Consider the following 24,729-nt stretch of genomic DNA (forward strand, 5'->3'; position numbering starts at 1 on the left):
TTTGATTTTCCACTTCCTGGTCACATGACTCACATCCGCTCTGCCACTGTTTGGCAGCTATGACAACAGACTTTGAAAGTTGGATGAACGACTCCCACGATGAAGAAGAAGCTTTCTTCCTCTGAACTGCGTCAGAAGTGTCTGAAATGTACCGTGTACCTGGACATTCAGGCAGTAAGTGTATCCGTAGTTGACGAAGATAGCGGTTTTGTTAGCTAGCAATCTTCGTTTTGCTAACACTGTCGTCCCTCCTATCACTGGCGAGTCATTGTCCTAGATTAATTGCTTCAGTGTTTATGAAGTTAATTGTTCAAATGTGTGGCAGTGCGAATGTAACATATATAATGAGTCTCATGAGGTAAATGTTAAGTAAGCTGTTATAACAGTAGCGGCTTAACAAATTTCAATTTAAATCGATTGAGAATGTCTAACGTCGATGTTAGTATTACTGAGTAGCCAGCTAAAGTTTGATATTACAGGAAAGCAAACATGTAAAAATCTCTTTAAAGCTCTACTAATTCTGTAAAGGTCCCTCTTAAAAGTGCCGTTGATCAAAATGAACAGATTTGGCGTCGTTTCCGGTGTGATTAAATTATGTGGTGTTTCAGTTTCTTTGGAATAAAGTGGCTTTTTCTGAACAGCAGTTACTGTTCGCTGACATGTGATAGTGTAAACACAGGTGTAATTGATTCAATTGATTTTGCTTCCATCCTGTTTAAGTGTCACAGGCATCATGTGTAATGTCAGGGGTCCAGGCTCAGTGGGCACGGCCTTCTGCTTTGACCTGTTGGGGGGAAAGAGAGCAGGAGAGCAGAGACAAAGACAGATAATGGAGGAAGACAGATATATAGAAGGAAAGAGAGGACAGAGATAAAGAGAGAGAAAGTGAAGAGACTGATGGACAGATGGGGACGTGAGCAGGCGGTGCTACGGGTGGCAGCTTGAGCCTCTTCAGGTCTGGAGCTTCCTCCAGCAGCACCCAGGATCTGGGATGAGGGGAGCCATACAGGAGGACAGAGTGGAGGAGAGAGAAGCCCCGTGCACCATGGGAGATCCCCCAGCAGTCTGAGCCTATAGCAGCATATCTCAGGGCCAGCCTAAGCAGCCCTAACTATAAGCCTGATCAAAAAGGAAGGTCTTTAGTCTGCTCTTAAAGGTCGAGAGGGTGTCTGCATCCTGGACCGAAACTGGGAGACGGTTCCACAGGAGGGGAGCCTGATAGCTGAAGGCTCTGGCTCCCATTCTACTTTTAGACACTCTAGGAACCACCAGTAACCCTGCATCCTGGGAGCGAAGGGTTCTAGCTGGATAATAGGGGATTGTGGTCACTCCTCACTTCCCCCCCTGTCCATGTCCAAGTGTCCTTGTGCAAGATACTGAACCCGTAATTGCCCCTGATGGCCCTGCAGATGGACTAGCGACCCGTCTAGTGTGTACCCCACCTCTCGCTCAATGTCAGCTGAGCTCGGCTACACACACACACACACACACACACACACACACACACACACACACACACAAATCCTCCACCTCTATTATTATTTCAATTTGTTTTTCAATTAAAATGTGAATAAACCTTCCAATGTTGTGACTCATCAGTCAAAATGATTGCAGTTAGATATTTCTTTCCGAATCGTGCAACCCCTCTTGCAGCAATGTGTCAAAATGACCTCAGTAAAAACACCTCTGTCAAATAAACGCACCCCGACACAGCAACGCATTCTTCTTCACACAGGTAATTGAATTTTTGTTGAGGGGTTTCCGTGGCGCATGATGCTACATCGGCCATTTGTGCTGTCATGTCATCATAATACATGATGTGTTAAATGCCCTCATTTAGCATATTTCTACCTAGGTGGCACTCTAAACACTTTATAATGCTGGAATAAACACGCACACACACACTGTTGGTTGAGGCTGCCATACAAGGTGCCAACCTGCTCTTAGGGAGCCGTTTTGGGTTTGATACCTTGCTTAAGGACTCTTAGGCACGGTCACCAAGGGAAGTGAGGATCCAGCCCGATTGGTTGCTGGACAACCACTCTACCTCCGAGCCATGTCCCTCCCAAATATTATATCTAAACTGAGTCCCTGAAGATCTGCTAATGAGAGACCCTTTTAACAACAGCAGGTTTTACCCTGTTTGTATGTAGGTCACCTGTCCAGGAGTGCAGCTGTCTACCAGGAGTGATATCTACCTCAGTGTTTGCATCATGGGCCAGCACAGGAAGACTCCCTGTTTGCCCCCCAGCTTCCCTTTACTCTTCCATCACAAGATGGTCTTTGCGAAGGTAAAAATATCTGCCGTATATGATGTGATCATATCTTTAGCTACACCGGATTGTTGGTCAATGAATATTCATTTGTGAAATATCTGTCTTCATTTGACTGGTTTAGTAGGTTGAGGATTCAAACCTGCTGCCGTCTGATGAAAGATGCCCCCTTTCCCCTGGCTGTCAGTCTCATCTTGTTAGATATATTATTGATGTCCATTGTATTCCATCTGTTTCATCAGACTTTCTCTGGCGTTTTTGACCCTGCTGTTGTAGCTGACCTTTTAGAAGGTAAACAGCCCTTTGGGATTTGCCTCCTCATCTTGTAGTCCTGAATCCTCCGCTGTGCAAGCTTATAGGCTATTAGCTTTGATACCGATCATTAGCTCACGCCACATTTGTGCTTTTCTTTCCTTCCCTTTAGCTGACACCACATCTTTTGAGCTGATTCAGTTGGCGCCTCCAGGTACGCTTTTATATGATGCCTTATGGGCCTGTGTGACCCCACTGAGTGACGTTGCAAAATCAGAATCTCGTATTCTGTGTGTTGCTGTTTGGCCGTGGTGTCAGAGGGTGAGATCCTAGCCACAATGAAGGAAAGCAGCAGAGATTTCCTCTACCCTGATCCCAGACGGAGTGCCAGAGACGGAGCTGCAGAGAGAGACGAACTGATGAAGAGGTCCTCCTCCTTCCCTGTAGGCTGCTCTCCATCTTGTCTTTCCATTTCTCTCTAACTGCTCCTTTGGGCGTCAGTGACAGCACGTGTCTTTCATGCCCGAAGAAGTACCTTAGCTAGTGATTGAGCAAATTCAAAGAAGAGGGGGAAGACGGGGGTTGTTCCTGTCAGATGATGCGTTGTTGTGACAGGTCACAGTGACCCCGACTAGCAGAGCTGTTCACCATGTGATGCAGTTTGATTGACATCAATATTACGTGTGTCAGTCACAGATTGGTGAAGATTGTTGCTTTCTCAAAGTGAGTCTTCTCATCTCAGCGGTGCCTGCACAAGACAGACTCGACTGACAGGAAGTGTCTTCAGAAAATTGGGCATTGTCCTCACAGAGCTGCAGTCCGTCTCTTCTAGACAGACAGGAAAACTCGACTGAGAACTTCCTCTCTTTTCAACCACTAGTCATACTGTCTCTTTCTCTCCTATTTTCATTCCTTCATCTCTCTGTGGCTTCTTTTTCTATCCTCTGCTTCCCCTCCGAGGCGCTAACTGGCTTATTTAAATGCCTTTAAACACGATTCCCTTCAGCGCTGCTTTTATGTGTTTGTGTTTGAGACCTACATAGCAATTTAGATGTCTCACTCCAAATGCCATATTATTTAAACATCACTGGACCCTTTTTCCTTTCTGCAATTTGTTTTTCTCCAGGCAGGCCTAGATTGAAGATTTGTGGTTGTAAATTGGTGTTCCAAGCAGCGCTGTTATCTGTCCCTTTGTCTTCATCTCCCTGTTAAAGGTGTTGTGTTTGTTCCTCTTGTCCCTCACCCTCCAGGGAATCTCTCCTAAAGTGGTGTTTGCCACAACATCAGTCATTGAAGAAAGTGATGGGAGTGATGGCTCGGTGTCATCACCTGTAAGTCTGTCCACTTCTTCACATTTGTTGTCAGTTTCGTTTTCTCTTGGTTCAGGTGAGTTATGCCTATTGTTGATGTGTTAAACACATTTCGGAGTGAGCAGGTTCTCATTTCGTTGTGTGTTAAAAAAAAGCCTCTCAGTCAAAAATTTAAACAGCTAAAATCCATCAAAGTACTACTCATCATTCACCAGTAAGCAGCGTGTTTATCAGTCTTCCTGCCACATATCTGTGCACACACAATAACACACTCCTGGTGACATAGAGTGAAGATTCATCTCTCAAGGCCTCTAATGAATGGTGTCGCTCACCATCACCCCCCCCCCCCCCTCTCCACTATACATGCCCATGCAACATTCTATTGTTGCCATGGCTACTGCATCTATCTATCTATACTGGCAGTGTTTCAAGGATATCTGTTCACTCCTTGTGAATGTAATTACGGGGAAGCAGATCTATGACGCTGATAGCGAGGCTTCTCGCATCTACCAGCTGTGAGTTTACACACTCGGCCAGTCAGTCACAGTTTAAATGGAGGTTCTTAAGGGTCACCTGGGATGTTTCTTGTTTTCTACTTTGTCCTTTTGGATTTTGAAGGCTCATTTCCTCCATTTCTATATACTTTTACTTATTTCAGACTGTTTTTGTCTTCTGTTGTACGCCTAAAAGATTATACTTTAGTGAGAATAAGAAAGTCTTTCCCAAACAGTCCTGTTAGCAACATATGATCCACACCACAGTGGGTTGGAATGCTGTTGTTCCAGAAACACTGCCATGCATTTCCCAGGTGCGGTAACCTAAGCTAAGCTATTTGTTTAAATGGGATGCCATTGACAGCGACACAGATTGTTGTTGAGTGTTGTCCTGGCCCCTGAGGGGATGTCTGGATCCGAGCACCGCTGTGGCTGTCAGACAGTAGAATTTCTCCATTTTCTCTGTCCTAATGGCTCTTCAGCATACGCATTTGCCTGACTGCCTGCCCACCCCGCTGACAAACCCTGTCTTCTTTTAATAGAACTTTAGAGAGATAGAAACTTATGGGGAAAAAAGCACCTGTGTTTTTAGAAACATCTGATGTGTTTTTCCCCGCGTCTCATCATCTGTTGCCATTTTTTTAGATCTGGGTTATCAGATCAGGAATATTGGAACCAGGTGCTGACACCGATGGTATTCATAGATCAGATATCAGGATAATCTTCAGATTCCATTCCTAGCTTATGCTGGATCATGAAACTACCATAAGATGAGATGTTACCAATATTATATATATATATAATTTTTTATTTTATTTTTTAATGATGTATTCTGTGTGGTGTCCTGCAGCCTCTTGATGAAACCTTAAACACAATGCCAACAACAGCAATGATTATGATACTAATTATAAAAAGCTCTGGTATCAGAGGCAGTGTTGGAATCGGCAGTCGCATACTGGAATTGAAATTAGACTGAGAAAAGTTTTGAAGTTATTTTTATTGCTCTTTATCCACATCCTGAACATTATTTAACAACAACGTCTATCACACAATAGTCAGTAGCTTCATGGCTCAGCTGGTGTGAGGAAACGTGACTGGTGACAGTCCACCATCCAGACCAGGGGGCAGGTGGAGGGGCAGACTTACCTTAATTTCATTAAATCCGACCATTCTCAAATGGCATGGATGAGGATTTATTCATCATTGAGTTCCTCTTTAAAATAGTTTGAATGTTGTGTGGTTTCCCTAATTAGCATTTAGATTATCTTTTTTTTTTTACAGCCATGTAATGCCACTTTATCATATTAGACTGGAGATGGCCATCAAATGCAATTAACATTTTATCTTAACTTATTTATCCCCGGTTGGCATTACCTGCAGGAAGTTGGATATTGCATTGAAGAATGATGTTAGCGGCCATTAGAGTTATTGAAGTAATTCTGCAGAGGTTGCCTCTGTAGCAGTGCCGACTGCGAGAGCAGTTGTTGTAACACTTAAGCTGAATGATTTAGCTAATGGTTTAATGGTTTTGTCCTGGGAGAACCATTCTGGATCAGGAGCCAAAGCAACTGCCTTAATTGCTGGAACGGCTGACGTTTGTGTAACCAAATAACATGGTGGTCTGTAGAGACTCTAAACTGCTGAGACACTTCCAAATGGAGACCTGTGAGGATAGCTCAACCTGTTACAATAATATATCCTCATTTTTCTCACAGACCTCCCATTTTTCTCCAGTGAGGCCTTCTTTAACTCCATCCACACAGAGTTTACCAAAGAAGTCCAAAGCATCTCCGTCCTGCAGGCATTCTTCCAGAATAGACTATGGGATGTGTGTGTCTTCAAAAGGTGGAAAGGAGAAGTTAAATGCTGAGGCTACGATTAGAAACTCTGCATTATCACCCACGTCCAGACCCTCTCAGTCCAGCGTTATCACCCTTAAAAACAAGGATGGAAGAAAACAAACAAGAGTGTGTGTAGACGCTGGCTACCAGCAGCCCACCGTGTCCTCCAGGACCCGGGCCTTGTCTCCCTACACGCACCGCAAGATGTGCCAGCTCTCAGAGGACGCCAGGCAGAGGCTCAGCCATCTGCAGCTCGGGCCGCATCACTTCAGGAGGGAGACGCAGAGCCAGCCTCCCTTCTTGGTTGGTAACTTTATATGCGCCGACTCACCAATTTATGAGGTATCCTCCCTTCATTAGCATTGTAATGTTTAGCTTCCCAAAATATTCGAACTTGACTGATGCCTAAGCAATTCTTCTCAGAGTCTTGTTCCAGCCCAGTTGAGAGTGCTATACTCAGGGTGTTCATTACTTTATTGACATGTAATTGGAGCGTTTATTTGAATGTTGTCATTATGTTGCAAAATTCTGTCTCACCGTCTGATCCACATGAAAAAATAATGAAAAAAAAATACTTAGAATTGAATATATACAATATTTTTACCACTTGCTGATGTATTAAAAACAACATCACCGTAGTCAGATTCACGAAACACTGGACCGTATCCGGCCTATGGAGGCAGGGGTTCCTGCAGAGCTCTTGTGTTATAGTGCATTAGTTTATTCTCTGTGTATCTACTACATTTTATGTATCCCCTTAAACTGAAGGCAGCTGGCACAGTGGTGTGATGTGTGTATAATGCCAACAGTACACGTGTTTAGTGGACAGGGGTGATATAATTAATGGGCTCCTGAACTGATGTAGTCCTTGCCTCTTTGGGAGCTTCCCAAATTTTTACTTAATCTTGAGGGAAGATTAAGTGCATGGCGTAATAATAGAGCAGTGTTAATCTTTTCACCTGAGCCATTAATGGGTTTTGACGTCACCGCGTATGTTTAAGTATGACTGCGTCAATATGGCCCATTATCCTCACCGTGGGATTTAGGTTGGCTTTAATAGCACCAGTACAGTGTTTAGGCTGCTACGCAGTGATTTGTTAACACATTAATTATGGCCGTATCACTGCTACAAGGGATTTGCATCATAAAAGGGAGCAATTTCCTGATCCTACAACCTATTTTTTTTTGGGGGGGGGGGGGGGGGTAGTCGATGGACAACAACAACAAGACAAGCTCTAGTTCTCCATCCTCTTCTCTCCTCGCTCTATCTCTGCCTCTTCATTTACATCAAATCTAATCCTGAGGTATGAATTACTAAATACAGCAGCATGCTGTTATTAAAGGAAGTGATTAGGTTCTGGCTTGTTGTTTTTGTCACAAGCATGAATGGAAATTAGTGGAATACAACAGGCATTGTTCTGGTTTTCCTGAGGGAATCTTCCATTGACAATTAACCTGACTAATTAAGAGTCAAGCTGCAATTAACAAACAGATACCTAATGAAGTCGCTCAGTCCCATGGTGAATGAGTTATCAGTGCACGTTTCACAGCCTCACCCTCTGGTTCGTTTGGAGAGGGAGACACAGGGATAACACAACCTGCACTTATAATTTAGCGGTTATTCTATAAAATCCATCCATCCATCCATTTTCTACCTCTTATCCTGTTAAGGGTCGTGGGGGGCTGGAGCCTATCCCAGCAACTTTCGGGCGAGAGGCGGGGTTCACCCGGGACGGGTCACCAGTCCATCACAGGACCAACATAGAGACAGACAACCTTTCACACTCACAGTCACACCTACAGTCAATTTAGAGTATCAATCAGCCGCCTATTCTGTAAAATCTTTTATCTTTTTTTTTTTTTTTTTTTTAGTGGTAGAGATTTTTGGCATGCAGGACACTTCCTTTATTCCACGTCATGCCAGAAGAAGTTGACTGTGAGATGTTCTTCCTCAGTACCATGTTGGTTAGATGATAAATTGTCTCAGAAATTATTGCATTAAACAGTTTTATTGTCAGCACATTTTATGACACAGATATGATAATACAAGTTCACTCTTTCAAAGAGTGATTAACTTTTAATTTTAAGAAGATGCAAATTCGGGCATTAGAATTAGAATGTGAAAAATATCAAATATCCCAAACAAATTACACCTAAATAAAATTAACCTCAAGAAATTTAGGTGGCATTCCTGTGAGCAAGCATTCACGTTGAATAAATGGATGACAAAAGTTCAAGTCTGTTTATTGTGTGATGAACAGATATAGTTCTTATCGTGACACGCCTGTCTGAGTCTGTCACTAAAAGCTTCACATCTCCTCCTGGAACAGCTGGTGCCATTCAACTTTGAACCAGTATCAGTACCGAGCACTTCTTTTGGTTCTTGAATTGCCCTGTAATAAGAACATTAGAATTATAATGGAGCGTATCCTTTTGTTCTGTGGTGTGTTTGGCAGGTTCCTGCTTGCAGCAGTAGCACAGCGACTCCGTCCTCCTCTCCGATGAGTGCTCTGGGTCATCGTCGCTTCTTAGCCGATCACTGCGGTAAAACTCATCACTCCCAAGCAAACACTCATGGAAGTGTTCAACAAGTAGATGCCGCGTACACAGCACTGTCAGCCATTATATCTTGTGTAGGTGGTGGCAGGAAACATCAGATTAGTATTTTGAAAAAAAAAAGATTAACCGCCAACAAGAGAAATGAACTGCCTCTTCATTTACTTCATCTTATTTTTTAAGTACAACCAAGACATCACAAACAACACATTTGTCATTGTCACATAGAGCCGTGGAGGATGGAGACTCTGCACACCGACAAAACCACTGGATCTGATTCCTGCCTCTCTTAAGATCAGTCTCTAATTTAGATCGCGAGCTAAGTGTTCCAGTTTTCTGATCATATGTGTTTATACACATGTTGCTTTATTCAGAAACCAGTTGGTGAGGAAGTCTCTGTAGGAATATCAGCAATAGTTTCTCCTTTTCTAAGCACATTTATGTTTTTCTCGTTCGTATCTGTCGTGTAACCAAATCTCTCTCTTACCTCTTTGGTTCCTCCGTTGGGTGTAATTTAATCAAAGAAATATTCCATACCCAATATTATCGAACATTGATTTTAGATGGTGGCAAGCATCAATAATACATATGCTATTCTTTTCATTATAAATTATTGCTCTCCAAAAGTAGAATGTTACAACAGAGCAGCTGCATGGTTTTTGGAGAGAGAGAGAGAGAGAGAGAGAGAGAGAGACGCCGCCCTTCACCTGACGTTATCAGTGTTTCATATTTGAAAGGTTTAGACACCAAAATTGAAGTAGAAGGTAGAATGTTGCTGGTTTGATGCCAGAATGAGAGCACATCAAAAATGTGTTTGAGATGTACTTCAATTTATTTAATTAGCTCCACTGGGGGGGCGATGTATGATGCGTACCGCAAACAGCCACTAGGGGGCGATTAGGATATTTTGGCTTCACTTCTGGGCCACCCTCACCTTGTCCATCTCTACACAGTCTGTGGTGTTAAGACACATTTAGAACTGGCTTAAACAGGCCTGTCTGACTGATACAATAGCCTCTAATTCTGGTGTCCATTCCCTCTGTTGTAGTTTCTACAGGAGTGTAATGAACAGACAGTGAAGTGCTTCTGTACGTGCACACACATCTGTTCAGGTCACTGTGCACAGTTGTTTCTGTGCACTGGAAGGTTGACTCCACTTGTTTATGTTCAGGAAATAAAGTGCATTGCATATTTAGAGGAAAGTACAGTCCAAAAGCTGTGGAGTTTTCTTGTTTGTTCAAATCCAACATGTCCTTGTCATTGTAGGCTCTCTCCTGGGGAGTTACAGACCACGAACAGACAGAGTAAGTCTAATTATAACCAGCTACACTTTTAAAGCCACAGCACAACAGTAGCACAGAGGGTTTTTGATGTTGTACCACTAGAAAAACTCAAAATTCTACACATATTTTTTGTGTCGTTTCGAGCCAAAGTATTTCAAGAAATATTTCAGTGACTTGAAATTCCATTGGCAGAATTGAAAACAAAGATACTTTGACTTACAGTTACACAAGAATGGATGCTCAGATTTTGAGGTTTTGTACTGTAGAAATTGTATGCAAATTTGCAATATTTTGAAGAGACTGTATCTACCTGATAAAACAAATAATTCAGCACCTCCAACCCTTGGGACCTCATCCAGGCGGAGTCAGATTCTCTGAGGTTGCACTTGTCTCCAGGGAGTCCTGGAGCCCGCACCAGAAGCCCAGTGAGAGATGCTGCCTGGGCGCACTCCACCAGGGCCTCACCAGACTGCAGAAGCCCCCTGAATCTCAACTGTTCCCTCAGGGAAAGGTAACACCTCTAGATATTAGAGCCTAAACATCTCCACAATCTGGTAAAGGCCTGAAGGGTGAACCTATAGCAGAATTCAACAAACAGTCATTTGAAAACAGAAACTTCAGAGGCTGGATTTTTTTTTGGGCCGGGGGGGGGGGGGGGGTAAATATATTAAGCCAAACAATTGGATATTAGAGTGGATGCATTTCTTGTTTGTTTCTCATGTGTAAACAGGTGCTGCAGAGGGTGAACAGTCATGAAACTTTTCCTCCAATGTGTGGAAAAAACATGGAAAGTATTGCTAAGAATCCCTGCTGTAGTAATAGTAATGACAATAATACTCATGTATAGAACACTTCTCATACACAGGATGCAGCTCTAAGTAGAGAAAAACGATCAACCCCATGATAAAGAGCAAGCGTGCCTGTGTACAACTTGTCGTTCTACTTGAGAATATCTGACGACATTAAGGGCTCTAAAAGTTCCCTCTCAGCCCTGCGTTTGACTTCTCTGGCCACAAATCCAGCTGCTTTCCATCACGCTCACACCAAAGCAGGAGAAAAGCTAATCCTCTGTTTGTTCTGTTTGCCCTGCATTTATCCTCCTCCATCTGTTTAAACCACTGCTGTTTGCTCAAAAGATCTTAAAAGCAAAAGAATCACCTGTATGTAGTTCCCAATCACAGGACACAACAAATATCCCACAATCCCACGGGGCCTTAGTCATACACCGCCGCCACTTTGTGTGTGTACTGATACACATCCCATCTTTAATTTTGATCACAGTGGACAGGTAGGATGAATTCCCCTCCACCTTTTGAATTACAGAAACTGATGTCTTGTCATGTTTGTTCATTACTGAGAGAGGAGGGAAAACAAAGAGGAAAATGGTATTGATTTGTGTTGAGGCTTCAGTCTGATGCATTTGACCTGATGCACGCTTATACATTCAGAAAGACCTCGTCATCGATCATGGCACCTGTTAGTTGAACACACAGATGGGACTGATGTTCAGCGTTGTTTGTTTGTTTGTTCCGTCTCTCCCTTCCCGTCCGCTCAGTCCATAAGTAAACGTTAAAATCGATAGACAATCTTAAACCGCAAAGTCAATTGTTTGAAATGAATGATACTTTTCTCTCAATTGAAAACGCGATAGGAGTTGCAGGGAGGGAGATTAGAGCACGGGGCTTTGTAGATTCCTTCCAACAGGAAGAGGGGCACGACTTACCACAAATCTTTGATCTATAAAGAAAATGACAGACGCCCGTGGTGGTGATCGCCCCCTCTAAGCCCCAAAATCTCAGTCTGTTTATGTCTCCGGATGATTTGTCTTTGATGACTTTTTGAGTTTATCTGATTACAGAAGAAAAGTTTCCATTCCGACAGTGCGAGCTGGGCCAGGTCAGTCATCACCTCTCCACTCCCGGCAAATAGATGTGGATGAGACGCAATAGTGGAACTTATTACCCCTGCTCTCCTCTCCTAGTGCAGACATGAGTGCTCCTGGCCATCGCTTTTATATTGGACTGATGAAGTTCACGTCTGCCTCTGGTTCCATTCAGAACAAAAGAAAGACAACATCAGAATGGACTCATTTCAAAGCATATTTAAAGTTGTGTTGTTGAGCCTCCTACATGGACAGCTTGGGTGTTTGTAGTGGCAGCTTTGCACCTGCTCACTCCTCTCTCATCAGGTTACATGAGGTTATAGCACAGACTAGTGGACAGACGCCGGAATAGAAATGCAAAAATGTAGGTCTTACCCGGTATGCTTGGAAGAAAATCAAATTCTACGTAATATGAGACAAAATCACTTAAAAAGGAGCATCTCAGGAATGTCTTTGTCAAGAACTATTAATAAGTTAATGTTTCCACAGTGCAATAGCTGATTACTTATTACAAGAACGAATAAAATCTCAACATTGTGCTTTTGCGTGTAACATGACAATCGTCTGGTGTTGCAAAACACTTGACAACTAAGCTGAGATGCTACTTATTGAGATTGTTTTAGTAGGAATTAAAGCGATATACCCAACAAACCCTGTGATTTCGCTGTTTTCGAAAGTCGGGTAATGTTCTCCTAGGCTTTATATTTGAGAACCCTTTGAGTGAAAATTCCAAAGTGCTGGTATTTTTGCCCTCGTTATGACATCACATCAGCCCTGGGAACATGATAGGCATCTAAGACCAAAGGAAAAGTTTCTTTCAAGCCCTCCAATCAAAGCCGTGTCTTTGTGTGATCTCTCTTGATTGTGACAAAGTCATTTGCTTTTATACTTCATTAGAGGAAATCCAGCCGCCCACAAATTCACTAGAAAAACAGGTGTGCGCATCAGTAATAAGATCATTGTTAGCTGAAGCTATTATAATATAATGTTATCAATGCCACCAGATATTATGTCAACACTACTTAATGCAAGTATCTGTGGGTGTTTTTTGTAATATTTGTGTTCTCCAGGCTCCGGACCAGTCAACCCAGTCCATCCTATGGGGAGCAAATCCACAGCAGAGTCCAAAAGATTCTTCAGACACACAGAACCTCACTGGATAGAAGTGTGACCTTTGACCCTTGACCTACTGGTCTAACTTAAAAGTAACGTCACAAATCCTTTTCAGTGATTTAATACATACTTAACATTCTTCTCCAAAGGCGGCGGATCTTCCTGCAGCTCCACCGCTGAGTGCTCTGTCTGCAGGAACGGATTAACACACACAGACAGGAGCACACCTCCTTAACCTCCAGATTTATCATTCAAAGACTGGAACCATCTTACACATGTATCTCCATTTAACTGCCTTTGATGTTCATTTAAATCTCAAACCCTCCTTAGCACCTGCTAAGTAGTGTTTGTCATCATTATGGTTTGAAAAGGCAGGATGTTGCAGGGGTTCGCTTCAAAAGCATAGCAGCAACAGCAGCGCTTCCCTCCCACCCATCAGCTGGGCTGTTTTTAGACGCCCTGATGGCGAAACCAAATGGAGTCGTCTAATTTCTCTAAAGCCGTGTGTGAAATTGGCTTGGAATTAAAGACGCAACATTGTGTGTGTGTGTGTGTGTCTGTGCGTGCGCGCGCGTATGTGTGTGTGGGAAGGAGACATGGTGAATGTAAGCTGCAGCTGTTAAGGGCTCATCTCTCACAACACAAAAGAGAGACAAGAAGGTAGCCAAGAGCCACCGTTGGGAGCCAGCAGCTACAAGAGACTGAAGAGATTTAAGAGCGAGAGGAGGAACAAAAGTAATCCCAAATGAAAGAGCAGGAGACACAAAGACATTTATCCAGAACCATAATTAAGCTCGTCACTCAGTTCCAGCATGTTACACTGAAAACTACATGGCATTTGTGTGCATGTTCAGTGATTCAGAGATTATTAATAATTATTATTGTGTGTGCAGCCGCAGTGACTGCAGCTGTGTTATGTGCTCTCCTTACAGCTCAACTTCAACTGGATAATGGGGAAAAAATGCTGCATAGTTTTCAAATTGGGAAAAGGATAACACATTAAATGATCATAAAGCTTCAGTTTCCTTTGGTGCAGCTTCATCATCGTGTTCAAGATGTAATTAATAGTCAGACTAAATCTCTCCGATTCCTTTCTTCCACTCCTGTAATCATGAAGCCCAGGACGGATGTTCCTGAAGGTTTGGAATTACAAACGACTGAATTACTAAACACACACAAACTGCAAAATCTGCCAAAAACCGTACAGCCTTTAATGTCATGCAAACGGGATCTTCACTAAACTCTTAAGAGACAGAAAATCTAATAATCTCTCCATTCAGCAGAGGCGGAACAGAGTCCAGAATCAAAACTGGCAACTCTAAACGTCGTAGAGCCAACGCTCAGTCACTTATTTCATTGGTACTCGTCTTAAAAGCTTTGTAAAAGATGTGTCTATTTACCGTTTTACAACTTTGCTCCCTGGTCAGCAGCAGCTCAGTTATCAGACTCATCTTGTATCAATCAGCTTTCTGTCAAATCATCCAAGAGGAACTATAAATGAGCATCAAATACAGGTTGAGCTCAGCAGCTCCAGACTCAAAGAAAGAAAACTAATCACTTTTAAAAAAAAAAACAAGTTCCTCTGAACTTAATCAAAGAAAGCGATGCAAACAAAACAGTAATTGATCCATTTCTCACAAAAGATCATTTAGTCAGAAACAAACCAGGATCTGGATTGATTCAAAGTAGAACTGCAGTCAGGTAAAGTAGATTTATTCACTAAATATATTTTTGGTCAGTTGGAAGGTTTAGTCAGAAGGTTCAAGTCAGTGAGAAATACACTGAAGTCGGAGATTCAGCTATGAACTTTTAAAATTATTCAATTTACACGTAACAGTATTACATCATAAATTATTTATTAAATGTATTTGTTTGCCTTAAAATGAGTTTTAGCAGTAGAGACACAATTAAACCACTTGTTTTTATGGTTTTGTCCTCTTACAGTCAAAGCTTGATGATATTTTATTGAACCTCTGTTGCACTGTGGTCTTTTCATTTAATCATTCTCATGTCTGAATTCTAATAAAAATAACAATGTGTTTGAGCTTAAACCAGATTTGTTTGCCACTTCATGGCTCGGAGGTAGAGAGGCCGTCGAGTAACCAAGGGGGTCGCTGGTTCGATCCCCACTTCCCCCGGTGACCATGTCAAAGTGTTCTTGAGCGAGATACTGAACGCCTAATTCAAACTGGTCTTAACTTCAAAATCATGACTGGATGTAAACTGGTGCCAGGTAAAAAGATTTTAATGTCCATTGACAGTCGTATTGTGTTCTGTAGTTCTGGCTGACGTGATTACTGCACAGCAAAATATAGGGAAGAGAAAGCTCCACTGAGTTACAAAAACCAACATTTGTTTCATTTGTTAATAGAACCACCTCCACCTGGTGAATATATGACGAATCTATAGAAAGTCCATGTTGATGAGTCTTCAGATTCACTTCTTGTGGAATTTACTTCTCTTCTTGCTCCTCCTGCCGGCTCCTTGTGCTGCTTTCTCCGTCACAATGTGCATGTACTTCTTTTTGTTGTTTCTGAGAAGAGAGAGAGGCATTTGTTTAAAAAGTGTTTGAACACCATTTTGTTTCTTTCAATGAAACGGGGCAATGGACAACTTCTTGGTCTGTACCCTTATGAGGAACTTGGCCTGTACGGCCGAAGCAGGACCACATTTTTATTCCAGTAACCTACCGCATTATCAGAATTCTTACTTAAAAATGTGACGGTGTCAAGCACGCCTGGTTAAATCTCTGCTGTCAAGTAGTATGACCTGGTTTTTACCCAATCAGAACGCGTTCTCCCAGACAGGCTTTGCAGCCGTACAAGCATGACCACTAGTGGGTGAGTCTTAATTCTCTAATGGAACTGATCACTAATAATCCATACACACAGACTAGTTTTACGTCCCTTCAGCAACATTACCAACTCAAATAAATGCTGGTTGTCTTGGTGACGGGCAAACCACATGACCACTACAAGCCAGCTGTCGTGAGGGCCGGAGCAGAGAGGAACCTGATCCCTCTAAGGGTGGAGTCCAAATCACGGGATGGACCCAGGACTGATTTTGCATGTTCATGAACACTAAAATCAGGTATTAAACCAGCTCAGTGGTGGAAGGCTGGACGGGGTGACATCTCAGCTACCAGCAGAACTGGTGCATTTTGTGTTGAGTGACAGAATCAACAGCCTCATGTCAGACCAGGAGGGAAACTCAAGTCTCCCACAGTTGAAAACAATAACTCGAGTGACAATATGACAACTAGAATTCAGCTGTCTCGGCTGATGATGTTCTTACTCGTGTCAGGAGACTATTATCCTTCATGGAAGTGCTAAATATGAGCTTCTGAAATACTTCCAGTGGACACTCCAGCAGCTCTACATTTAAACCTACTGCCTGAACTCGGCGTCGGCCAGCAGCTCTTCCACCATGGTTCTCTTCCTCTGCTTCTTGGGAATGCGGGAATGATAGAAGTCGACGGCGTTGTCCATGACCGTGCCGACCTGTGGGGCGTCATACACTTGCGTGAGTGAACAATTGGGGACTAATTTTGTTCAGACTTCTAATGGAAGGGGTTGTTTTTGAACAGACCTGGAAGTACTTGGGGAAGCCATCTCTGTCATTCTTCTTGTAGAACCTCTTGGGGTCCATGGAGCCTCTCATCTTCAGCACCTGAAGGTCTCCTTTCAGCTCCTTGGTGAGCTCAGGGGCTTTCATGTTAAACCAACCGTCTCCTGTTGATTTCTCCCGCTCCACCTGGGACGAACGAAACGAGCATTTCAGTTTTTAGGACAAGTTCAGACTGAAGCACTCGTCAGTAAACTCACTCTGCGCTTGAGTTTTAAGGCTTGCTTGGATTCACTGTATGGAGGCACTGCGTCCTTCTTCTCAAAGTCTGGACCGATCACGCTCTTCTTCATCACCTGTGGACGATAACAACCCACCGAACTATCAACTCTCCTCTACTCAAAGTCAAAAAGTACAAGTGTGAATAAAACCATCTCAGGTGTTATCGGATTTACTTGTCCTTGCATAACTATAAAGTTCATTATTCATTCCGCATCAGGGATCACCTTCAAAAGGGTGAAATCAATCTCTTATTTACCTCATCTTGGAGCTTCGTTTCCTTCAGTTTTTTCAGTGAACCGGAGACAGGTTTTGATTTGCTGCCATCAAAATTGATGTATAAACCCCCAAGCTCCTTCATTCTGATGCCGGGGTCAATACGACTGGAGAACTCCGTCCTGAAACAAATTCCACAGGAGTCACATCGCGTCTCATTTCACACAGTTCCAGTCGGATATAATAAAGAAGGAGCTGGACTGTCATTTATACGTCACCCACAGCTGTTCAAAACCATGGTGGCATCATGAAGCGGTGGGTGATGTAGTCTGTCATTACAGTGATTCAGATTGTTAACCGGATGCAACACACCTCCAAGGACCTGGTGCCAGGCAGACGGCTGATGGCGCTATGGGGGCTCAGGCTGGGTTCAGCATTGTTTTGCTATTAAGTGGGTGCGTTATGAGGGCGCAGACCACAGTGCCCAGCGTAAAGAGGCGGTCATTAGCCTCTAATAGTTCATAGGTGTGTTTTGGGTGTGACACTCCAAACCAAGCCGAACCTCCTGTCCTTCCGAGAGCCTGGGCTGCACCAGGATTGCTGTCTTGCTATGTCAGTGGTGGAAGCATTTCAACTCAGGAGAGGAGAAGCTTCTCATCTGGAGAAACAGAGCTCCTCGTGCACCAGGTGACGGCGCGCCAGCGTGTCACATACAGAAGTAGCAGGACCACTGAAGGTGCAGCAGGCCTAAGAGGAGGTGGCGGCCAACGTTTCCATGATGTCACGCATCAACAGAACTAAAGTGCAATGCTGCACGCCATCGTCTGATTGACGCACCCTTTAAATAGCACTTCAACGCCATCGACTGAAGACCAGCCTCTTCTTGGTCTATGGTGCCATCATTTTCTTGTGTCCCAAAATAGCAGAACGCCATGGTTGCTCCAGACCACGCCTCACTGACATACTTACCACCTGGAGCAGGTGGAGCACAAGTTCATTAGCTAGTTAAAGGGCGAACGTGAGGGTGTTTGGTGTGAAAACGTCATATTTGATGGCTTGAAACTAGCAATGACACCTCCACTTCACTGAGCACCAGCTTGGGCCACACTTCAAATAGGACCCTTAAGGTAAAATTAATTTGTAAAGTAAATGGCCTTCACCGACACCACCCTACTGTTAAAGCAGCACATGCACAGTTGAACCAGTCTGTTCAAAACTCAAGTGTTTTGGGAAACTTTTTGGGGAAATCAACTTCGCCATCCTCCCCAAAGCCAGACAGGGAGAGAGAGACCCTCTTCTCTCCTCTGCGATTCAGTAGGGAGCCGAATGCAGCAGTGCTGCTACTGACCACGTCAGAATGTGTGAGAGGATGAGGAGGATTACATTGGGACAAACCAGAAAACTGCAGGCTTTGGAAGCAGAGTGGGCATAACAGACGCATGTTAACACTTCCCATACGCTGCCATTCACTGTGCTAAGCTAACTAGCATTCAGCTGGTTTCAGCTCCCCACTGAAAACAGAGGAAAGAGTACAATCCATCTTGGCTCAGGATAGGGTGGCAGATAAGCACCATGTTTGCTGGTAAGGCCATCTTATGTTAAGAGTACAAAAACTTCACCTAGTTTTATCATAGTAAACACTAAAAGTGTCCACGTAGTAATGTAGTAGTGAAAGACATCATATGTCTCCACTGAATGAGTTTGCCAACTGTCCTCTTGTACTTACACCTGAGGATTTCGACTGGAGAAGAGGATTTGTGCATCTTCATCCTCGTCATCCTCCTCCTCCTCATCCACAAAGTCTTCATCTTCCTCAGCTTCCTGCTCTTTCCTGCTGCGGCCCGCCTCCTCTTCCTCTCCAGGCCCCTCCCTGAAGTAGTCATCGTCAGCCTCTTGTCCAGGCCGCGTGTCGATCATGAACAGCCCTTCAACCGATGCAGCTGCTGCTTCACTCTTCTTGGAGGGCCCTGCTCTTTCCTCTGCCTCGTACTGCACCTCCTCCTCTTCCTCCCCTCCAGAAACATCACTCTCCTCATCCTCACTGCTCTCCAGAAGGCTGATGACTCTTCTCTCCTGGACAGCTGGGGAATCTTTGGGTTGCTGCAGAGATTTGACCTCTGCTGTGACCTCCTCGCTGGATGTGACCAGAACGGAGTCGACCACCTGCGTGACATCACTGACTTCCATCCTCTCCTCCTGACCAGGCTGTGTTTCCAAAACAGCATTCCCCTCTGAAGACTTGAGGCTCTGTGGAGGCTGGGTGTTCACATCAGCAGGATCTTCGCGCTCCTCTTCAATCTCGACTGTACTGTCAGGAACCTTCTCATATGTTGTTACAGTAACTGATTGGAAAGGCTTTACCGGCTCTGATGACTGCTCTGTTTCTTGCATCATTTCCACTTCTGAAGGGTCCTCGGCCCTATTTTCAGCAGACAGCTCCTCCTGCTGGTCTGTAATTGTCACTGCAGCCTCACTAACATTGGAATCCTCTAAAATAACATTTACAACCTCGTCCACACCTTGTGCATCTGCAGCAGTTTGCAGAGGACCATCTCCAGGTCCATCCGAAGCCTCAGTCGATAACAGCTCACCTTCTCTCTCCTCTAAGGTTTGGTTCTGGTTTTCCTCCACGATCGTGCACTCAGCCTCCTCAGCCATTAATGTACTGTCTAACACAGAATAGTCTGATAAACTACATTCTGCCTCTCTAGCCTTCTCTAAAACTATGCTAAGATCCCTCATGGAGGCTGGAGCCCTTTGACTGCCAGACCCTAAGCCAGTCTGCCTGCTGCATGGAGTCCCTCTGCCCTGTGAGGAGCAGGGGCTGCCCTGGGAGGAGGGTACGTCCATCAGGTCAGAGTCAGAGTTTGCAGCTTTGGATCCAGAGGCTTGGATCTTCCCTCGTCTACGAGTGGTGATACGGTAGCTGGACACTAACTCAACTCCTTCAGAGTCACAGGGATCACTCACTACAGCCTCTGTTGTCTTTCCCTTTGCTGCTCTACTCTGTCGGCCACTTCGGGCAGGAGAGCCTTCCGAGGCCTCATCTAGGTGCATGGGAATAGGACATGTTTGCCTTCTGGATCTTGTAGCTCTGCGGGTGGTGGACTGAGGACCCTCAGCTCCCGAGACACTGGATATGCAGCTGTCCACGTCTGACACTTCCGAATCCTCAGGTTGTTGTTTGGTAGATGACCTGGTGCGGGTAGATTTCCTCTGGCTCCTGGTGACTCTCTTGGATTCAGACACCACAGAGCTGCAAGACTCAGTTTCGGGCAATGTGATGTCTTGGACTTCAATCTGAGTCCTCCTCCGTGTGCTTCTGCCAGCTTTTGCTGCAGAGACAGCAGAGGAGCATGACTCCACCTCAGATATGTCCTCTTCATCCTGAGTAGCTGTGTGGACCGGTCTCATCCTCATCCTCCTCCTCCCTCTGGTTGTTGCTGGCTCGACGTCAGACACCACAGAGCAGCAGGACTCCAAGTCTGATACGTCTCCGTGTGTGGAGCCCACGGGGGTGCACGGCTGCTCTGGGCTGTGGAGTCTGGAAGCCCTGGTGCATCTTTTTATTGAGGAGGTGTGTAGAGGCGACTGCTGTCCCTCTTCCCTTTCTTTGAGCTGGGTGCTGGTCTCCACCAGGGAATGCTGGGTAGGGCTCTCTACTTGTCTGGCAGTCCTCCTGGTCCTTCGGGTGGTGGATGGTGTGGCCTGCACAGCAAGGACAAGAAAAGTCACCAATAGAGCTTCAGTCCAGAGGCCATAATCAGCCTGTCTTTAGTGAAAAACGGGGCAGAAGCAGTCGTGTGTTTATCTGTCTGCTGGAACCTCTGTAGACCACCCAAAGACCACTGGTACTTACTAAAGACATGCAGTAAAAAATATGTAGCATTGCGGTTTTTAACAAGCCCCTCACCTGTCAGTAATTTTGGATAAAGACAGAATCAGCCCTGATAATATCATCAGATATCTACAGGATTTCTCACATATGAGTAGGACTGGAGAATATTCATGTACTGTAGCAGGGGTCCCCAAACTTTTTTTCTCTGAGGGCCACATAACTTTTCCCTTCTCTGATGTCAGTTTGTAACAGAAAAAAGTGTGACGATCGGAGGGGTGCCTAAATGTAAAAATGTATTGTTTTCCAGAAAGCCACACTACCAAATACACTACCAATTTTTCTTCACAGAAAAAAAGTCAGGAAATCTGTAATGACACGACTTTCACGTCGCTTTATTCGCGAATATAAACATATTGATCAAGCCATCAAATTCGCGCGAATAAAGCGACGTGAAAATTTGCTAATAGTTAATAAAGAAAATAGTTCATAGCCAGCTATCAATTTTATTATCAAATACAAATACACATATATGGAAAAAAAAATTAAAATGAGTCTCTGGTATTGTTCAGGGGGCCGGGCCAACGTGGAGGCCCGCGGGCCATAATTTGAGGACCACTGTACTATAGTATTAATACATAGCACAAGTGAAGTGTTTTGTGGTTTAAATCTGCATAACAGTAAATCATGTAATTTGCTAAACATACCAGTATGTTTTAAAATCTGCCTTCACCCACTCGGCCATTACGTCCACATTACTGGTGTTTAACATTTGACCGTGTAAATATTTGATAAACCAATAATATCTTCATCAGAGCCAAAACATGGATATCAGGGTGTTTATTCCAAAATAGTGTGATATTTAACTTAGCCCATATCGCCCCGATGTGTTCTGGAAAAGTGACATTTAAAAAAAAATTAAAAAAAATGTTGCATTCTAATAACAAGACTGACACACATGTTCGATCCTACCAGCGTCCACTCGTCCATCCCTTCTTTACTAGTTTAACGGATGAACTCGTCGCCACTCAATAACAAAGTTCATGAACGGTTAGCGAGAGGCTGGCGGCGTCCACGTGAGCCTGACCAGGTGCGCCCAGCTGCTCGTTAACGACCGTTAGAGCGGCGAACTCATTAAAAGACAGCAGCGCGTAGACCCGAGGCGTTTAGAGCTCTAAGATCAACTTCTCCCTGTTCTACCAACCTGGACATCGCAGGGCCGGTCAGGGGTTGATATACTTGGAGGGGACACGCGTACTCCTCTCCTGGTAGCCACCATCTTGCTTGTGAGCTTCTCTCACTTCCGGATTCGATGACCAGACTCAATTAGTCCATACACGGAAGCGCGACCCAGGCGAACCAGACGATCGCAGATCAAGTCGTGTTCTCAAGAGTGCAAAGCAGTTTCGCTTCCACTGGAGGTCGCTCCACGGCGATGTTCCTCCTTTGCATAAATACAGTAGTTTATTTGGGCTCCACATAACATTTAATTCTGCTCTCTGGTTTTATCCGCATTTTTTGTTACTACTTAACGGTTGTAATCATATTTCCTTTGCATATAATAGCAAATGTGCATGGAAATGTGATCAACTCAATTGGACCCTAGAGCTTTGTTACCCTGTCCCTCACAATTGAAGTTGTGTCTGCTGTTTTATTGGTAATTAAAAACACACAATTGTCCGTCTTGTGTGGATACCATACTTATGTACATTCATTCGTTAAGTATTCAACGTAAAATACACTGGAGTGAATGTGTCATTGTTCAAGCAGTGCTGACTGCTGGTTTGTTGGTGATATGTTGCACAGTTGGTTTCATGTTAGTTTTCATTTCATTATAGCAGCACATCTTATATTGTGTTTTTATGTACAATTTTAAAGTTACTGTCATTCCATGAATGTAATGGGATGAATCAAAAATTATTTACAAATAATCGCAAACAAATAAGTCCCACAACTGACAGTGGCATTTCTTCATGTGAAACTCAAGCTAGGAAGGTCCAAATGTGCATTTAAACGGTCAGATCTTATAAAAATGACCAATACTATCATGGATTCTGCACATTTTAAATAATTTTGTCTATTTATCTTTTACATTTGATTGTTTTTCTCCTCCGATTACACACCAATATCTTGAGTGTACACCCAAACTTCCAAGGCAATCCCACCCATGTTTATCCCACCCAGTATTTTAAATGTGACAGTACAAACTGTTTTCATCATTTTAATAAAGCCAATTCGTCATATACAGATATATGATAACATTAAATATGTGTACAGTACAACAGAGATTTCATCCTCATGAGATCTACTGGACCCTGTCTGAGAAAACAGCTATGATTCATAAATAAAAGTGTTTTCAGATTTGACAATATCACATTTTCAAAGAGGACATCCAGCTACCAGGAATCTCAAAATATAGATCTACCACTTCAATGCGTCATCAAAATATGGTAAGAAACAAAGCTTTCTTCACCCATTTAGTCCAGTTGTAGGTCATGAAATAAACACTGTGCATTGTCTTTCTCAACTAGGGAATGCAAACTCTTATTATACAGCTGAAATTATTTAAAATTGCATGAATAAAACCAGATTTTTCCATTCTCTTCATGATGTTCCACCTTTTTCATTTTGCTTTGCCGTCTTGTAACCGTTTCATCCAGACTAATATATTTACAGCTCGATCACACAGACAGGGTGGCGGGGAAGTTTTATGAAAGAGTGAAAGCTGAGAGGCACTTCACATCAGACCAGAGTAAAAGAACCAAATCATTTAACAAGTTTAGAGGCCTTCATGTTCCATCGTTGAACAGAAGCCTCTACCGCCTTGATAAATGCTGGAGCCACGATCTGTGAAACTCATTTTCACTCATATTTTACAGTCTATTTGCTCAAAACTGATATCAATCTTCAATCTTTTGATCTCACTGGAGACAGAAGTTATACACACCTGCACCTACTGAACTGAAGAAGTCACAGATGGTCAAGATGTAACGTTTATCTGTAGGAGCAGCCATTATTCAGAGCCAGAGCTGTGAGTTTGCATGATTTGAGTGTGAATGAAAAAAAAGGGGGGGGGGGGGGGGTAAATGGCTTCATCCCTGCATCTTCATCTGTTGTGAGGGTAGTGGTGCTAGGGGCTCGCCTTCCTTGCACTGACGAGGTAGCCTTTAGCCTTGATGATGCCTCGGCTCTTGACGATAATGGAGTAGCGCAGGACCCACTCCAGCCTCCAGTCAGCCACGTTCAGATCCTGGGTTCCCTCCTGCATCGCCTCCTGGAATGTGGCCGCTGACATCAGCTCTGGATGGAAACAACAAAGTCACTCAGTCTGTGTCATATTTTATAGTAAACATGCAATAATCCTTCAATTTTGAAAATCTGTTTCTGCTGTGGGTGTTAAGGGTTTCTTTATATGTCCTCTAGTGCTTATTGCTGATTTTATGTAATTTCCTCTGTATACCGTTTCTAAATTCACATACAATACAATTTTTTTTATTTATATATATATATATATATATATATATATATATATATATATATATAAATATAAAAATTAAAAACTACTGGTGGGACAAGCAGAAAGTCAGCTGATTAGAGAAAGATGGCGAGTGGCACTAACAGCTCTGGTAATGCAGCAACAGGAGGACTTGTAAAGAAAGAAAAGGGAAATCCCCTGATGGCGGCTTCCTGTAGTGCGTTGTGCTCTGTGTAAAGTGTTGTGCGAGTGAACAGGTCAAACCTTGACTCACCCTGTGCAAAAACTGTCCTCTACTGGATACCCAAGAGAAATGTTAGGACGGTATAAAAAGCCTAACATCAACTCAGTTTTAC

General features: G+C 43.6%; 3 protein-coding genes across 9 annotated transcripts in view; 1 reads left to right on the forward strand and 2 right to left on the reverse strand.

Moving 5' to 3' along the window:
* spata6 (spermatogenesis associated 6) lies at positions 1-23,948 on the forward strand. 6 transcript variants are annotated; one of them, XR_015119381.1, is made up of 11 exons: positions 5-174; positions 2,154-2,291; positions 2,516-2,564; positions 2,698-2,739; positions 2,844-2,968; positions 3,776-3,856; positions 6,045-6,473; positions 8,627-8,714; positions 9,993-10,030; positions 10,406-10,520; positions 12,962-23,947. XR_015119381.1 is itself a non-coding variant. In XM_086225499.1 (11 exons), the coding sequence occupies exons 1-11, from the start codon at positions 100-102 to the stop codon at positions 13,074-13,076; spliced, it is 1,332 nt and encodes a 443-aa protein (XP_086081625.1). In that variant the 5' UTR covers positions 5-99; the 3' UTR covers positions 13,077-23,945. The 6 variants fall into 6 exon arrangements, 5 of the variants coding, with proteins under 5 accessions (XP_086081630.1, XP_086081627.1, XP_086081629.1 ...); XM_086225499.1 differs by having other exon boundaries at positions 10,369-10,520; positions 12,962-23,945; XM_086225502.1 differs by having other exon boundaries at positions 43-174; positions 2,132-2,291; positions 10,369-10,520; positions 12,962-23,946.
* On the reverse strand, positions 13,804-22,259 carry dnttip2 (deoxynucleotidyltransferase, terminal, interacting protein 2). Of its 2 annotated transcripts, none has more exons than XM_086225483.1 (7): positions 22,103-22,259; positions 18,790-20,771; positions 17,107-17,245; positions 16,829-16,924; positions 16,593-16,757; positions 16,395-16,504; positions 13,804-15,537 (listed from the first exon to the last, which is right to left on the reverse strand). In XM_086225483.1, exons 1-7 carry the CDS (start codon positions 22,175-22,177, stop codon positions 15,441-15,443), a joined length of 2,664 nt encoding a protein of 887 aa, XP_086081609.1. In that variant the 5' UTR covers positions 22,178-22,259; the 3' UTR covers positions 13,804-15,440. The 2 variants fall into 2 exon arrangements, with proteins under 2 accessions (XP_086081609.1, XP_086081610.1); XM_086225484.1 differs by lacking the exon at positions 22,103-22,259 and adding an exon at positions 21,871-22,070.
* The window catches only part of gclm (glutamate-cysteine ligase, modifier subunit), a 6,876-nt gene continuing 5,258 nt past the window's right edge, over positions 23,112-24,729 (reverse strand). Inside the window, exon 7 of the mRNA XM_086225505.1 lies at positions 23,112-24,198. Within this exon, the coding sequence (XP_086081631.1) occupies positions 24,029-24,198 (170 nt within the window). The 3' untranslated portion in view covers positions 23,112-24,028. The remainder of the gene's footprint in view (positions 24,199-24,729) is intronic.

Source organism: Aulostomus chinensis, chromosome 14 (genome assembly GCF_037954235.1).
Source record: "Aulostomus chinensis isolate RoL2024-O1b breed Wild chromosome 14, RoL_Achi_v1.0, whole genome shotgun sequence".
Classification (NCBI taxonomy): domain Eukaryota; kingdom Metazoa; phylum Chordata; class Actinopteri; order Syngnathiformes; family Aulostomidae; genus Aulostomus; species Aulostomus chinensis.